This window comes from Dipodomys spectabilis, unplaced genomic scaffold (genome assembly GCF_019054845.1).
Source record: "Dipodomys spectabilis isolate Male_0828 unplaced genomic scaffold, ASM1905484v1 ptg000051l, whole genome shotgun sequence".
NCBI classification, from domain to species: Eukaryota; Metazoa; Chordata; class Mammalia; order Rodentia; family Heteromyidae; genus Dipodomys; species Dipodomys spectabilis.
The window spans coordinates 2,027,500-2,043,926 of record NW_024870728.1 but is presented as its reverse complement, the minus strand read 5'-3'; the positions used below and the strand labels follow the sequence as shown (position 1 = coordinate 2,043,926).

Sequence of the window (16,427 nt, the reverse complement as noted above, 5' to 3'; positions counted from 1 at the left end):
AACGACCTATAAGATATGTGATGCTTCACAGATTCTCAAATACACACTGAATGCAAGAACGCTCCAGCATGCTGAGCATCATTCTTCCTCACTCTTGGTTCCAAGTCACTCCTGAAACACTCTCTCCCCTCACTTTTCATGCCATCACTTTCCCGTCTCCCTGTTACTCCCCAGTATCTGAAAGATTAAACTAGTCAACACCTACTCATCTTTCAAGGTTCTATTCAAATGACAATTCTGAAGCTCCTGACGCCCCCAGCAGCAGTCATTCTTCTCTGCATCTCTACTGTACTAAATGCTATGCACTTATCACACTGTGTTCTGATTGTTCTTTTTCTTTTCCTTTTTTTTGGCTAGTCCTGAGGCTTGAACTCAGGACCTGGGCCCTGTCCCTGAGCCTCTTTGTGCTCAAAGCTAGTGCTCTACCATTTGAGCCCCAGCCCCACCTCTGGCTTTTTCTGGGTAGTTTACTGGAGATAAGGGTCTCATGGACTTTTCTGCCCAGGCTGGCTTTGAACCGTGATTCTCAGATCTCAGCCTCCTGAGAAGCTAGGATTACAGGACAGCACTTGGGTATTCTCTTTTTCTTTATCCCTTACAGAAGAAGAAACACTTTTTGGACATGGAAAGTGGTTTGTAGTTTCACCTTTCTTGGGTTTATCAGTATATAATCTGCTATTTACCAAGCCTGTTAACAAATCTCTGAATGAACTGCCAGTAAGTGGCACCACTAAGACCAAAACCTGCTCTCCCTCTTCACTAACTCCACACAGCAGATGGTTCAAGAGCAATCAAACGTACATCTCTCTCATGACAATGCTTAGCTTCTCAGATTTAGTCCTTTTTCTTTAATTTTTCACTTGGCAGTGACCTCGTCAAGAAAGTTTACAAATAGGACTGTCACCCAGGTAGCAGTGCCACACAGGGCAGTTACAGCTATCCCCAAAGCTGTCCAGAAAACTACAGAAAAAGATATAGCCTGGGGCTGGGGAGGTGGCTTAGTGGTAGAGTGCTTGCCTAGCTTGCATGAAGCCCTGGGTTTGATTCCTCAGTACCACATAAACAGAAAAAGCCAGAAGTGGTGCTGTGGCTCAAATGGTAGAGCACTAGCCTTGAGCACAGAGCCTCAAGGACTGGTGCCCAGGCCCTGGGTTGTCCAGTTCCAAGACTGACCAAAAGAAAGAAAGAGGGAAAGAAAGAAAGAAAGAAGAAAGATATAGACCGTTTCTTATCTCAACCCATAAATACTTAAAGGAAACGTTAAAACTAACCCTAAATGCATATAAAACTCTAACCCTGGAGTTTACTCCAAAACTTACAATACATTCACCTGTGTTCTCCCCCCCACCTCTCTCTCTCTCTCTCTATATATATATATATATACACATACAAATATACATACATATATATATATATATATATATATATATATATATATATATATATATATATTGTGTGTGTGTGTGTGTGACAATCCTGGGGATTGAACTTAGAGCTTGGTGCTGCAGGCCAGCTGGGTGCTGGCCTATAATCTTTAGGGCCTTAGCTTTTTCACTCAAGGCTAGCACTCAGCCACTTAAGCCACATCTCCACTTCTGACTTTTTGCTAGAGTAATTGGAGGTAAGAGTCTCATGGACTTTCTGGCCAGGCTGGCTTTGAACCTTTATTTGATTATAGGCATCAGTCACAAGAACCTGCTACTCCTGATACTTTCAATAGAAACAACTTGAGCTATTCAAAAGAGTAGCCTTATCTATGGTGAACAAGGCCAGGAAAGCTTGTTTATCTGTGCTGAGGTCCAAAGAGGAGATATTCTCTCTCCTTTTTCTATTTAATGAGATCTCAACTGTTCATCAAGAGACTACAGTCCTCCTGGGATAAATTCTGCGAGTAACTTTACTGCACAAGGTTTATCACCACAATCTTATCAGACTGAGCAAATTCAGACAGAGCAACAATCTACAACGTTTCATCCAGACCAAAGTTACAAATCAGATTTGTATCATCTCTTGTTTACAGATGGCTGTGATCAAGAAGGGAGAAAAAAATGAAAACAAGAATAGATCCATTTGCTACTTAATTGCTAAAAATTCCTTCTTATCTTAGGCGGGATGCTGCCCTCTGTCTCTGAGGGAAAACTAAGAAGAATACAGAGGATATAATTACAGTGGCAGAGAATAATTTTCAAATAAAAAATGGATTTGACTGTGGTTCCAACACCAAGGTGTTCTGAAAACTCACAATTAATAATGTAGCAGCAACAACAAAATTTCTCCAGGAAGGCTGGGCACTGGTGGCTCACGCCTGTAAATCCTAGCTACTCAGGAGATCACAGAAACCAGCAGGCAGGAAAGTCTGTGAGACTTCTCTCCAATAAAATACCCAAAAAGCTGGAAATGGATCTGTGGCTCAAGTGGTAGCACCTTGAGTACCAAGGCCCTAAGTTCAAGCCCCAGGACCTACAAGTACATAGGCACACAGAAAACAACAAAAAGAAAACTTTGTAGGAACACAAAAAGTTTTTAAGGTTCTGTGTTCAGCTCAGTGACAACCTCTTTAAGCCTCAATTCCCTTATCTGTAAAGTGAAAACTGGAATATACAGGGTTGTTGTGATAATAAAATGATATATCAACATGTTCTGAACAAGTGAAAAATGATGAGGGAACAATAGATATTATGAGACCACTTCCTTTCTTCTTGGCGTTATATTTATAGCATTATTTATACTAATGCTGTTCATATTTAATTCTCTAGACTTACATTGCTTTAATTTGGAAGGTCTAACAAAAGAAAAGAGCTGAATGAAAAACAAAAAGGAAACTAGATCGTGGGCTTTAATTATATCATATCCTCCCCCCTTAAAGGTTTTCGCCACTTTTGGTATGGAACATATCTTAAGAAAAACACTTGCTGGAAAAACTCATTACCAACTAAAAAATGTTGTCACCAAATTAAAGAACTGCAGAATTGGAAAAGGACAATATCCACAACTGATCATATACTTTCCCTCTCAACAGTCTTAGGACAGGCATCTATCTAGAAAAATAGCTTTTCAAATAACTTTAATTTTTATAAACTGTGCTAAACTATGTCCCCTAAAATTTCTACTTGAGCCTGTAGTTCATCTATAACATAACACATATTTTATTAGAATATTTTTAAAAACGTATGAAAACACTCATAATCCCTTACAGGTGTGTGTATGAAAACACTCATAATCCCTTACAGGGGGTGTGTGTGTGTGTGTGTGTGTGTGTGTGTGTGTGTGTGTGTGTGTGTGTGTGTGTGTGTGTGTGTGTGTGTGTGTGTGTGTGTGTGTGTGTGTGTGTGTGTGTGTGTGTGTGTGTGTGTGTGTGTGTGTGTGTGTGATCCCTTACAGGTGTGTGTGTGTGGGGGGGGTCCCTGAGCTTTAATGCTCAAGTCTAGTGGTCTACTACTTGACCCACAGCTCAACTTCCTTTTTCTTTTTTGGTGGTTAATTGAAGATAAGATTCTCAAGAGACTTTCCTGCCTGGACTGGCTTTGAACCATAATCTTCAGATCTTAGCCTCCACAGCAGACAGGATTATAAGAAGGAACTACCAGTGCCTAGCTCCTTACCAATTCTTTCTCCCTCCTTCCCCTGTCTCCCTAATACCAGGGCTTGAACTTAGGGCTTCATATTTGCTTGCTTGGCTGGCACTCCACTTCTTGAGCCTTGCCTTCCTGCCTTTTTGTTGGTTATTTTGGAGACAGAGTCTCACGGACTTTGCTACCTGGCCTATCCTAACTAAGATTACAAGTGTAAGTCACTGGGACTCAGCTGGCTTCTTCTCCTTTTTTTTGAGACAGAATCTAATTACAGCCCAGGTTGGCCAAAAATTTATGAACCTTTGCCCCAGACTCCAGATGGCAAAGTCTATAGGTATAAAGCACTATACCCAGTTCCTACAACTCTCTTTATCTTTAAGCTAAACAAACTTAGTTCCCCATTTTTTTTTTTTTGGTCGGTTACGGGACTTGAACTCACGGCCTGGGTGCTGTCTCTGAGCTTTTTATTTCAAGGCTAGTGCTCTACTACTTTGAGCTACAGCACTACCTCCAGTTGGAGATAAGAGTCTCATGGACTTTCCTGCCCAGACTGACTTTTGATCCATGGTCTTCAGATCTCAACCTCCTGAGTTGCTAGAATTACAGACATGAGCCACTGGCACCTGACTAGTTCCCCAAATTATTAAGTGTATCAAGCACCCTTTTCTGGGCCAGCTCCATTCTGCACTGCTCCCCTTTGCTAATAAGCTAATGAGCTCTGTGTGCTCCTTCAGTGACACTGTCCTTGGCTTCCATAAACAGTATGCTTCTCAATCCAGTCCCCAGAGCTCTTTATGGACACTTAGCTGCAAAAGTGTATAGTTGGTTTTACTCCCCACTTAAAAATGAATAATAGGGTGGCTCACGCCTGTATGCCTAGCAACTCAGGAGACTAGGATCTGAGGATTGTGGTTTGAAGCCAGCCTGGACAGGAAGTCTGTAAGACTTATCTCCAATTAACCACCAGAAAACCAGAGTGGTACTGTGGCTCAAAGTGGAGAGCTCTAGCCTTGAGCAAAAGAGCTTAGGGACACAGCCTCTAGGCCATGAGTTCAAACCACATGAATGACCAAAAAAAAGAACAACAGGTCAAAAGCAAACTAGAATGCTGCCCTTGAAATCTGGATAATCTGAGCTTTAAGCATGGGGACAATGGTGGGAACAGTCAGGCTATGACTTCTAAAGTTCCTTCTATGATGAGAAAGCTCAGGAAAAGGGACATGTTCCTGCATTCAGAAGTCAAGTCCAAAGCTGGCTGCTGGTAGCCCACACCTGTAATCCTAGCTATTCAGGAGGCTGAGATCTGAGGATTATAGTTCAAAGCCAGACTGGGCAGGAAAGTCCATGAGACTCTTATCTCCAATAAACCACCAGAAAACTGGAAGTGGTACTGTGGCTCAAGTAGCAGAGTGCTAGCCTTGAGCTGAAGAGCTGAGTGACAGCACCCAGGCCCAGAGTTCAAGCCCCACTACCGACCAAAAAAAAAAAAGTCCACATGAGGATCTGTGGACAAAGACTGCTAACGAGTAAGGCTGCGGGGCAATGACAGCTCAAGCCTAATGAGAACCTAGAGCTGCTGAGGCTCTGCACCCCCACTCTTCATCAAATGTGGTGAGAGCTGGTCTTTTCTCTAGCAGTAACTATCATGCCTCACTATAAACCAATACACAATCCTGGGAAGAACAGGTCTAAGGAAGACAAATGTCTAATTATACTTCAAATTCTTTCCAAATATGTGGAAGTAAGAATGCTTGTTTAAGAATCCTAAGTAGGGGGGCTGGGAAGGTGGCTCAGTGGTAGAGCGCTTGCCTTGCATGCCTGAGACCCTGGGTTCGATTCCTCAGCACCACATAAGCAAAAAGAAAAAAGCCGGAGTGGCACTGTGGCTCAAGTGGTAAAGCGCTAGCCTTGAGCTGAAGAGCTGAGGGGCAGCGCCCAGGCCCAGAGCTCAGGCCCCACAACCGGACCAAAAAAAAAAAAAAAAAGAATCCTAAGTAGGGCTGGGAAGGTGGCTCAGTGGTAGAGTGCTTGCCTTGCATGCATGAGGCCCTGGGTTTGATTCCTCAGCACCACACAGGCAGAAAAAGCCAGAAGTGGCGCTGTGGCTCAAGTGGTAGAGCATTAGCCTTGATCTGAAGAGCTGAGGGACAGTGCTCATGCCCAGAGTTCAGGCCCCATGACTGACCAAAAAAAAAAAATTAAGTTATGAAATTAATTCAATCCATTCAGGATAATGGTAACAACTTCTGAGTTCATACCTGAAAAAAACAAGGAACCAATTGCAATCTCTGATTGAATTGTTCATAGGCTATGTGGGTTGCATGTTTTTATTTTCCAAGAGCTTGACAATAACTGTTTGTATGAAATTATAAATCTTTAATTCATTACTAATACTTGGCCAAAGCAATTGTACATTGACACAGGCAATATTGGTAGGCAAGTGCTCAACATTGAACTCTATCTCTAAGCCCAAGATAACTATGAGACTAGAAACAAAGCGAAAGATCAAAGGGCTAGCAGGGTGCTAGAGGATCATGCCTGTAATTCTAGCTACTCAGGCAATATTGGTAGGCAAGTGCTCAACATTGAATTCTATCTCTAAGCCCAAGATAACTATGAGACTAGAAACAAAGCGAAAGATCAAAGGGCTAGCAGGGTGCTGGAGGATCATGCCTGTAATTCTAGCTACTCAGGAGGCTGAGATCTGAGGATCACGGTTCAAAGCCAGCCAGGGCAGGAATGTCCGTGAGACTCTTATCTCCAATAAACCACCAGAAAACTGGCAGTGGCACAATGGCTCAATTGGTAGAGCACTCTCCTTGAGCTGAAGAGTGAGGAAAACCCCCCTGGCCCAGAGTTCAAACCCCAGTACCAAAAAAAAAAAAAAGATCAAAGTGCTATGAAGAAGTGGATATAGGGATTTCAAGGCAAAACTAAAACTAAAAGAAAGGAAAAGCCAGAAAGCAAGCAAGAAGTGTGAACTCCCATTTCTTTCATGGGCAGCTGGAAATGTTTCTCTTTCTTTTCCATTTCTCCCACTTTAATCCTGTAATATTAAAATAGTTTTTTTGCCTAAATTGTCACTTTTGAGATTGTATTTTCCTTTTTTTGGTCAGTCATGGGGCTTGAACTCAGGGTCGGGTGCTGGCCTGAGCTTTTTCACTCAAGTCTGACCTTCTACCACTGGAGAGCCACAGCACCACTTCTGGTTTTCTGATAGTTAATGGGAGATACGAGTCTCTTGGACTTACTGCCTGAGCTGGCTTCCAACTGTGATCCTCAGATCTTAGCCTCCTGAGTAGCTAGGACTACAGGACTGAAGTACCAGCACATGGCTTTTTTTTTGTTTTTGTTTTTTTGTTTTGTCATGGGTCTTGAACTCTGGGCCTGGGTGCTGTCCCTCAGTTTTTCAGCTCAAGGTGAGCACTCTACCATTTGAGCCACAGTGCCACTTCTGGCTTTCTGTTGGTTAATTGGAGATCAGTCTCATGGACGTTCCTGCCTGGGCTGGCTTTAACCTCAATCTTCAGATTTCAGCCTCCTGCGTAGCTAGGGTTACAGGCATAAACCACTGACCCCTGGTGAGAGTCTCCTCTTTTTGTTTTTGTTTTTTTTTTTTTTTTGGGGGGGGGGGTCCGGTCGTGGGGCCTGAACTCTGGGCCTGGGCGCTGTCCCTCAGCTCTTCAGCTCAAGGTTAGCACTCTACCACTTGAGCCACAGTGCCACTTCCAGCTTTTTCCTTTTTGCTTATGTGGTGCTGAGGAATTGAACCCAGGGCCTCATGCATGCAAGGCAAGTGCTCTACCACTGAGCCACCTTCCCAGCCCGGAGTCTCCTCTTTTTGAAAAAAGAAAAAAGAAAGAAAAAAAGAAATCAGAGTCCAGTCGGTTCTCTTTTTTTTTTTAAGCTATCCTGAAATAAATTGGCATGAGATTCATTCCTAGATAATGCTTATTAAATGAATTATTTCTCCAAAATCAAACAAAATGTTATAGTTTCTCCACAAGAAAATATAACAATAGCATGAAGGCACTGTTTATATCCCAGAGAAATAGTCAGATTGATGCTATCATTATTATTCCCAATTATTAATGGAATGAATTATAATAGCAGTTAGTATTTATTACCTACAATGGGCCAACAAGCACCATGCAAAATTCTCTCAAAGTCCTCTGACGATATAAGATATGGATACAGAAGCACGAAGACTGTGAGTGCTCGGCCTAACATCACAAAGGTGACAGCAGAAATCAAAACCTAAGCTGGGCACCAGTGGCTCATGCCTGTAATCCTAGCTGCTCAAGAGACTGAGATCTGAGGATCGTGGTTCAAAGTCAGCCCGGGCAGGAAACTTCATGAGACTCTTATCTCCAATACACCACCAGAAAACAGGAAGTGGTTCTGTGGCTCAAGTGGTAGAGCACTGGCCTTAAGCTGAAGATTGCAGGGACAGTGCCCAGGCCCAGAGTTCACCCCCCACGATGGACAAAAAAAAAAAAGAAAAAGAAATCGAAACCTATAGTCCCTGCTTAATACTTCGTCCTATGCTCTCCTGCAACTACATGTGACATTTTGATAGGTACTAACACTCTCCAGAGGACACACACATGTGCACACAGAGTAAATGAGTGTTTCTTTCCTTTCAAAGTTGCCAACACTGAATATAATCAAATGCATTGTTTTTTTTGGCCAATCCTTGGGCTTGAACTCAGGGCCTGGGCACTGTCCTTGAGCTTCTTTTGCTCAAGGTTAGCACACTACCAGTTGGGTCACGGCTCCACTTGTGGCTTTTTCTGTTTATGTGGTACTGAGGAATTGAACCCAGGCTTCATGCATACTAAGCGAGTGCTCTACTACTGAGCCACATCCCCAGCCCCTCTAACATACATTTTTGTCAATTAATTTGGAAAAAGGGATAGGATTGTTTTACAAATGTCAAACATCTCTTCATTTATTTATTGTTCTTTTGGGAATGTTCATATCTTTTCCCCATTTTGAATTAAATGTATGATATTAATTTGTGGATAGGCATGTATACTTGAGATATTAAGATATTTTTTAATATGTCACATTACTACAATATTACTACACTAATATTGTTATATCAGTACCTGGAGTAGAAATAATAAATAGGTGGAGACAAATAACTACTGCTTGCTTGCCTCGCATGCATGAGGCCCTAGGTTCAATTCCTCAGCACCACATAAGCAGAAAAAAGCCGGAAATGGCGCTGTGGCTCAAGTGGTAGAGCGCTAGCCTTGAGCTGAAGAGCTGAGGGACAGTGCCCAGGCCCAGAGTTCAGACCCCACGACTGGACCCAAAAAAAAAACACAAAAAAAACCCAAAACTACTACTTAAAAAAAAATAACTAAGTCACTACTTTTTTTTTCTTCTTTTGGGTGCTGATTTGGGGGCTTAAACTTAGGGCCTGGGCACTGTCCTTTTGCTTTTTTGTTTAAGGTACTCTACCCCTTGAGCCATATCTCCACTTTTATATTTTTGCTGGTTAATTTGTGGTAAAAAAATCTCATAGGGGGGCTGGGAAGGTGGCTCAATGGTAGAGCACTTGCCTTGCATGCCTGAGGCCCTGGGTTTCGATTCCTCAGCACCACATAAGCAAAAAGAAAAAAGCCGGAAGTGGCGCTGTGGCTCAAGTGGTAGAGCACTAGCCTTGAGCTGAAGAGCTGAGGGACAACGCCCAGGCCCAGAGTTCAGGCCCCAAGACCGGACCCCCCCCCAAAAAAAAAAATCTCATACGGCTGGGCAGGTGGCTCAGTGGTAGAGCACTTGCCTTGCATGCCTGAGGCCCTGGGTTCGATTCCTCAGCACCACATAAGCAAAAAGAAAAAAGCTGGAAGTGGTGCTGTGGCTCAAGTGGTAGAGTGCTAGCCTTGAGCTGAAGAGCTGAGGGACGGTTGCCTGGGCTGGCTTCTAAAAGGGATTTTTTTTGTCAGTTGTGGGGCTTGAACTCTGGGACTGGGCACTGTCCCTCACCTCTTCAGCTCAAGGCCAGCGCTCTACCACTTGAGCCACAGTGCCACTTCCAGTTTTCTGAGTGATTTACTGGAGATAAGAATCTCACCGATTTTTCCTTCCCGGGCTGGCTTTGAACCGTGATCCTCAGATCTCAGCCTCCTTAGTAGCTAGGATTACAGGTGTGAGCCACTGATGCCTGGCTTTTTATGCATTGGCTTTTTTGAAGGTCAGGTCTCATTTTACGCTCAGGCTGGCCTGGGATCCTCTGACTTGCGCTTCCCCATATCACTAGGGATGACTGTGCCCAGACATTATACTGCCCTGGTTGCGTGCTGTGCACAGCAGCCATTGGTTGAGATGGATCTCTTGACCTTTTTATGTCCAGGTTGGCCTTACCACTATTCCCTGACCTCTGCTTCCCATGTAGATGGTGTTACAGGCTTGAGCCACAGTATGCAGCCTCTAATTCACTCATGCAGCCTCTAAGTCCCTTTTTTTTTTATTTTTGGTACTGGAGTTTGAAGTCAGGACCTTATTCTTGCTGAGCTGGCACTTTACCACTTGAGCTACATTTCCAGCTTCTAATTCCATTTTTATTCTTTTTTTTTTTTTTGTGTCCAGTCGAGGAGCCTGAACTCTGGGCCTGGGCGCTGTTCATCAGCTCTTCAGCTCAAGGCTAGCACTCTACCACTTGAGCCACAGCACCACTTCCGGCTTTTTTTCTTTTTGCTTATGTGGTGCTGAGGAATCAAACCCAGGGCCTCATGCATGCAAGGCAAGCGCTGTACCACTGAGCCACCTTCCCAGCCCTCCATTTTTATTCTTTATTTTTGGTGGTACTGGAGACTGAACTCAGTCAGGGCCTTGCACTTGTTAGGCTGCTACTCCACTATCTGAGCCACATCTCCAGCCTCTAATTCCATTTTTTAAAAAGCAGATACAGTAAATATTAAGACACATTAGAAAGTTACACTAAAATATTAAGAGCATTCTAGGTGGCTTGAGTTTGTAATAGGAAAATTAAACATTATTTAAAAATCGATTGCTCTTGAAGATATCCCTTCTAAATGGACCTGAAGATGAGACCATGACTAATATATTTGCATATCCTTCAAGTGCAGAGAGCCCGTGAATAATAGTCACTCACCAGACTTTTGTTGAATGAATGTAATGGGGAATTCACAATCTCCAATCAGTTGCTTAAGTGATCAAACACGAAACATTTGCAGAATAGTATTTGCTTGTCAAGTAACATTTTGTTCATAACATTCATTCTCAATTAGGAAATGTTATGCTTTAAACAAACTCAGACAAAAATGTAAGAGTCTTATTTTTTTTTTGTTGCTGTTGTTGGTTGTTGGGCCTGAACTCGGCCTGGACTGTCCCTCAACTCTTCAGCTCAAGGCTAGCTGAGCATGAGCCACAGCGCCACTTCTGGCTTTTTCTGCTTATGTGGTGCTGAGGAATCGAACCTAGGGCCTCATACATGCAAGGCAAGCACTCTACCACTGAGCTACCTTTCCAGCCCAAAATGCAAGATTCTTAATGTGTATAAAATTGAAAAGTGGAGAGGTAATATTTGATGATACAAGAAAGCAATCTTATATTTTTGTAGCAGCTTAGGACAAATATAGAAGCAAATACTGAATTTTTTTTTTTTTTGGTTGTTGTTGTTGGTTGTGGGGCTTGAACTCTGGGCCTGGTCACTGTCCTTCAGCTCTCCAGCTCAAGGTGAGAGCTCTACCACTTGAGCCAAGTGCCACTTCTGGTTCTCTCGTGGTTAATTGGAGATAAGAGTCTCATGGACCTTCCTGCCCAGGCTGGCTTTGAACCATGTTCCTCAAATTTCAGCCTCCTGAGTAGCTAGGATTACAGGCATGAGCTACCAGTGCCTGGTGCAAATACTGAATTCTCTCACAGCATATTTGATTGCACAATTATTCATCCCTACTGAATACTGGGCATACATCGGTGAGTTCTGTGGGATCTTAAATATGACTTTAACACACATTCTCTGTTCAATCCTATTGTAAACTATCTTAAATCACACTATAAAATTATTATTATTATTATTTTGGGTCCAGTCGTGGGGACTGAACTCTGGGCCTGGGTGCTGTCCCTCAGCTCTTCAGCTCAAGGCTAGCACTCTACCATTTGCGCCACAGTGCCACTTCTGGCTTTTTTCTTTTTGCTTATGTGGTGCTAAGGAATCGAACCCAGGGTCTCATGCATGCAAGGCAAGCACTCTACCACTGAGCCATCTTCCCAGCCCCACACTATAAAATTATAATAAGTAAATCAATCCTGCAAAGGCATGGGAAAGACAGACAGATCAATGAAAAAGAAATATTCCAAAAATAAACCTATTTCTTATGGAAATTTGGCATATGAAAAAGACAGCATTTCAAAGTAGAAAGGCTAGATTAGTAAACAGCACTAGGACAACTTCCTATCTAAAGAGCAGATGTAGTTCAATTTCTACTACATGCCATATGTGCAAATACATTCTATGTGTATTAAAGAACTAAACACTGGAAAGAGAAGAAAACATGAGATATTTCATTAATCTTGGGATAAGGGAGGTTATCTGAAACAAGATGCAAAAGCAGAAGTCAGATGGAAAAAATTCAACTCAACATCAACCCAAAAAGAGAGAAACAGTATAATGAGAGAAAGTACTTGCAAATTATCTAACAGGCCAAGGACTGATATGAAAAATATAGAGAACACCCATGAAGCAAGATAAAACATAAGACTCAATAGTAAAATGGGCAAGAACCAAATTAACCATAAATTCATAGAACATGAAATGGTCAAACATGAGATATGCAACTTCTCTAATAACATTAATCCAACATATAAGGCTTATAATGCACCAACTTTTCTAAATGCTTTAAGCTAACATTTAATCATTTAATTTAATCATTTAATCTAGCAATAGCTCCATGAGCTATCATAGTTACTATTATTACCCCCATTTCAAAGTGAGGAAATTGAGTTAAAGGTTTAAATAAAGTTTTCAGGGCCATTTTACCAGGACAGGCCTAGAATTCTGACAAGCAGTGAAATTCCTTAGTCCAGTATGGCTCTTAACCACTATGCTATTGTTACCTCTTCTGGGATCTAGAGAAGCAGAAAAATATAAATTCAAACAAGAAATTATTTGTCTTCCAAATTTGCAAATATAGAAATGACTAACAAGAGTCAATATGGAAAACTGAGGATTGTCAACCTTGTTACTTTTTGTTTAGTAACAAATGACAGAAATGATTCTTATTCTCTATTCTTTCTAAAAAACACTTCAGAAAAACCACCTAGGTGGCTCACGCCTGTATTCCTAGCTACTTGTCAGGCTGAGGTCTGAGGTTGAAAGCTAGCTCAGGTAGAAAAGTGTGTGATTCTTTAATTAACCACCAAAAAGCTCGAAGTGGGGCTGTGGATCAAGTGGTAGCATGCTATCGTTGAACAACATAGCTCAGGATCAGCCACCAGGACCTAAGTTCAAGCCCTCATACTAGCACAAAAAAGTTATTTACCCAAATAAGGGTGTACAATAATCAGGTAATTCTTGCTACTAAATTCTTTTTTTCCATAAAAGGAGGAAACTCTGAAGTTCCTGATTTTTCTGCTGTGTGTGTGTGTGTGTGTGTGTGTGTGTGGCATGTGAGTGTGCGTGCATGGATGTGCCAGTATTGGGGCTTGAACGTAGGGCTTTGACTCTGTTCCTTAGCTTTTTTCACTCAAAGAAGTCCTCTACCCTTGAGCTATAGCCCTACTTCTGGCATTTCAGTGGTTAATTGGTAATAAAGAGTCTCACAGACTTTCCTGTTGGCTTCCCCCTGAATAGCTAGGATTACAGGCATGAGCCATCGGCACCCAGCTCCTTTTCTCTCTTAATCCTCAGATGCCAGAGGGCAGCAGAGGAAGAGCACTCTATTGCTCCCACACTTCTATGTGGCTGCTTTACTTGTGCTTCAGGATTTAATTAGCTCAGGTCAAAACTTTCTCTGAGAGCCTGTTTCCTGATGTACTATCATCACTGAAGTGTCCAATTCACTTGCCTTTTAGTGGGCTGACACAGTTCTGTTGTCTAGTCTTTTCTATTTGTTCCTTAGACTCTTTCCCAACAGGTTTAAGAGTCAAGATTAAAGTAAGAAGTTCAAGGCTTTTCAACTTTAAAGCCACTTGTTCAAGACCTTTATCTTCAGCAATATGACCATCACAGCCATACAAAAGCATTGCTTCTGGAATCTCTCCATTTTCGATAGCTTCCAGTTTTACTATCCACATCATACATGGGATGTAACAATATATTCAAGGGAAAAACAGATAATCACCCTATTTACAGGCTCCATTATGAAGAATTAAAGTACATTAAAGTATAAAAGTTTATTTCTAAACGTCACTACAAAAAAGTGCTGAACATGTATCACAAATGGTAGTATGCAATGATGATGCAGCTTTCAGTTTTTAAAAAAAGCAGAGCAGGTCGGGGGTTAGGGGTCTGCTTCAAGAGGTTGAGCTTAGTAAGCAGGGACCCTGAATTCAAAGGGCAGTACATCCTGCTACCTCCTAAAAAAAGGTCAGTTAATTAATAATTTCATGTGTACACCTAAAACTTTGTTCCTTCCCTCCCTCTCTGTCCATCTTCTCCATCCCTCTTTCCCTCCTTTACTTCCTCCCTTCCCATCTCCCTCCACCCCACCCCCCCTTTTTTTTTTTGCTGGGGCTGGGACCTAAGGTGTCACAAATTCAAGCACTCTACTACTTCATGTTCCCATGCCAATACATCCAACCAGCTCATTTTTGTACCTTTCCCTGCGCCCCCTTTCCCCAGGTATTCTAACATTTACTACCAACTTGACTTGTGACTATAGGTCAAAACAAAATTTGCAGGGGTGAAATGGACATTGTGACAACATAATAGGCTTCTCAGAAAATGCTGCTTAATAAACCTCCAGGTGGGCAGCCTGAGAGAGGAACTTAAAAACATTCCATATTATAGAGAAGGGACATAGGAAAAGATTAAGGTCAGCAGAACACAGATGAAATTGAAATACCAAAGATCAAAAACTTCCAATGCATCTTATGGCAACGGACTAACAACATCAAATCCCTCATCTTTCTTACCACATCGATGAGAGGTGACCAAAGCGATACAGCACGGGGCCAGGGCAATAATATCCTACTACATCCTACATGTTCTCAATGCAATCAAATAATTTCTGGACAGCTCCATCCTGGCTAGGCATTCACCACATCAATGCCGGCAAGCAAAGATACTTTTGCTAAGGAGTTTCGGTGTAAAGGCCAAATATCTCAAGGCCATTTCATATCCAAACTCAAAGTTTAGCTTGGCTTTTGTGTGCCTGTCCTGGGGCTTGAATTCAGGGCTTGGTGCTCAGCTTTTTGCTCAAGGCTGGCGCTCTACCGTATGAACCACAGCTCCACTTGTGGCTTTTGGCTGGTAAATTGGAGATAAAGAGTCTTAGGAACTTTCCTTCCCATTTGGCTTAGTGTGAAGTGTGATCCTCAGATCTCTGCCCCTTGAGCAGCTGGGATTACAGGCGAGTCACCCGTGCTCTGTTGTGGACCTCAGTTGTGGGAAAGAAAACTGAGGAGCCCAGGGCTCCGAAAGGCCGACAGAGGCCTAAGATGAGGTCCCCCGCCCCGCCCTTCCTCTGCCACTCCAGCCCGGGGAGAAGCCACAAGTGAGGGCGAGAAGTTGTGGAGCTGGGTGGGGGACCCCAGAGAGTTTAACACAGCCCCTGGACTTATCGTTCACTGGGCCACTCGCTCCGGGTCACTTTCCCTGCTCCCCCCAAGTGGGCTTCCCGCCAAAGAGGCTTCCCAGGCTTGGAGGTCAGCCCGCCGCGCCCCCTCGGCCCTGGCCGGCCGGCCGCCGCTCCTCCCCAGCCTCGGCGGCCCGGGCAGAGCTCCGAACTCGACAGGCCTCCGGGACACGCGTTTCCCACGCTGACACCCCTGGCAGGACCCGGGGCTCCTCAGCCTCCACCCCCGGGGGCTCTGCCAACGTCCCCCTTCCTCCCGCAAGGGCGCCCCGTGCCCGCCTCGCGTCCCGGGTCCCGCCGGCGGCCCGGGCGCCGGTCCTGGCCGGCCGCGCTCGCCGTCCGTCCCCGGCGCCCCCCGGGGGGCCTCCCTGCCCCGGGCCGGGCTCCTCGGGGGCGGCCGCTGCCCAGTCCTCCCGCCCCGCCCCGCCCCGCTCCCGGGCGGATACAGTTTGAAGCCTCTCAGGATCTCCCTGGCCCGCTCGTCCTTGGCTGACATGATGGGCGGCCGCCGCCCGCGGCTCTCCCACGGTGGCCGGTGGAGCCTCGCAGATGGCGTCCAGGAGCGAGGGCAGAGCTGCAGCCGGGCCTGGAGACCTAGGACGAGAAGAGGCGGCGGCCAGACCCGGACCGGCCCTCTCTCCCTCCCCTCAGCTCCGCTCCTGATCCCTTCTCCTTCCCTCTAGCCACGGAGCGCCCTCCCCAATGGCCAATGGCAAGCCAGCCTCGATGATTGACATCTTCACTAGCCAATAAGAATGTCCAGCGGCTTCGCAGGGGGACGGAGAGCGTCAATGGGAAAGGCCCTCTTCGAGAGGTCCCACAGGGCAAAAATTTCTTTCGTTGTTGCCTAGAGTTTGCCCCAGCGGAGGGACAGCTTACGAACAGAAGAGGCTCAGGGGGCTTACTCCCGTGGCTGAGCACACGAGCGGTCTGAAACGATGGCAGGTTGCACTGTGAAAAGTAGCTAGGACTACACTTCCCAGCATTCTAGGGCGCGGCAGGGACCTCAGATCCCCGCCAACCACCAGAAGCCGGGGACTACAAATCCCAGAATTCCCCACGTCCCGTCCATCTAACTTAGGCTCCA

The 16,427-nt window shown here is 44.3% G+C and overlaps 1 protein-coding gene across 1 annotated transcript in view; it reads right to left on the bottom strand.

Annotated features, from left to right (window-relative positions):
* Pde6d (phosphodiesterase 6D) overlaps window positions 1-16,023 on the bottom strand; it is a 48,626-nt gene extending 32,603 nt beyond the window's left edge. The window contains exon 1 of the mRNA XM_042679046.1: window positions 15,787-16,023. Coding sequence (XP_042534980.1) covers window positions 15,787-15,836 — 50 coding nt within the window. The 5' untranslated portion in view covers window positions 15,837-16,023. The remainder of the gene's footprint in view (window positions 1-15,786) is intronic.
* Between the last annotated feature and the right edge of the window lie 404 nt (window positions 16,024-16,427).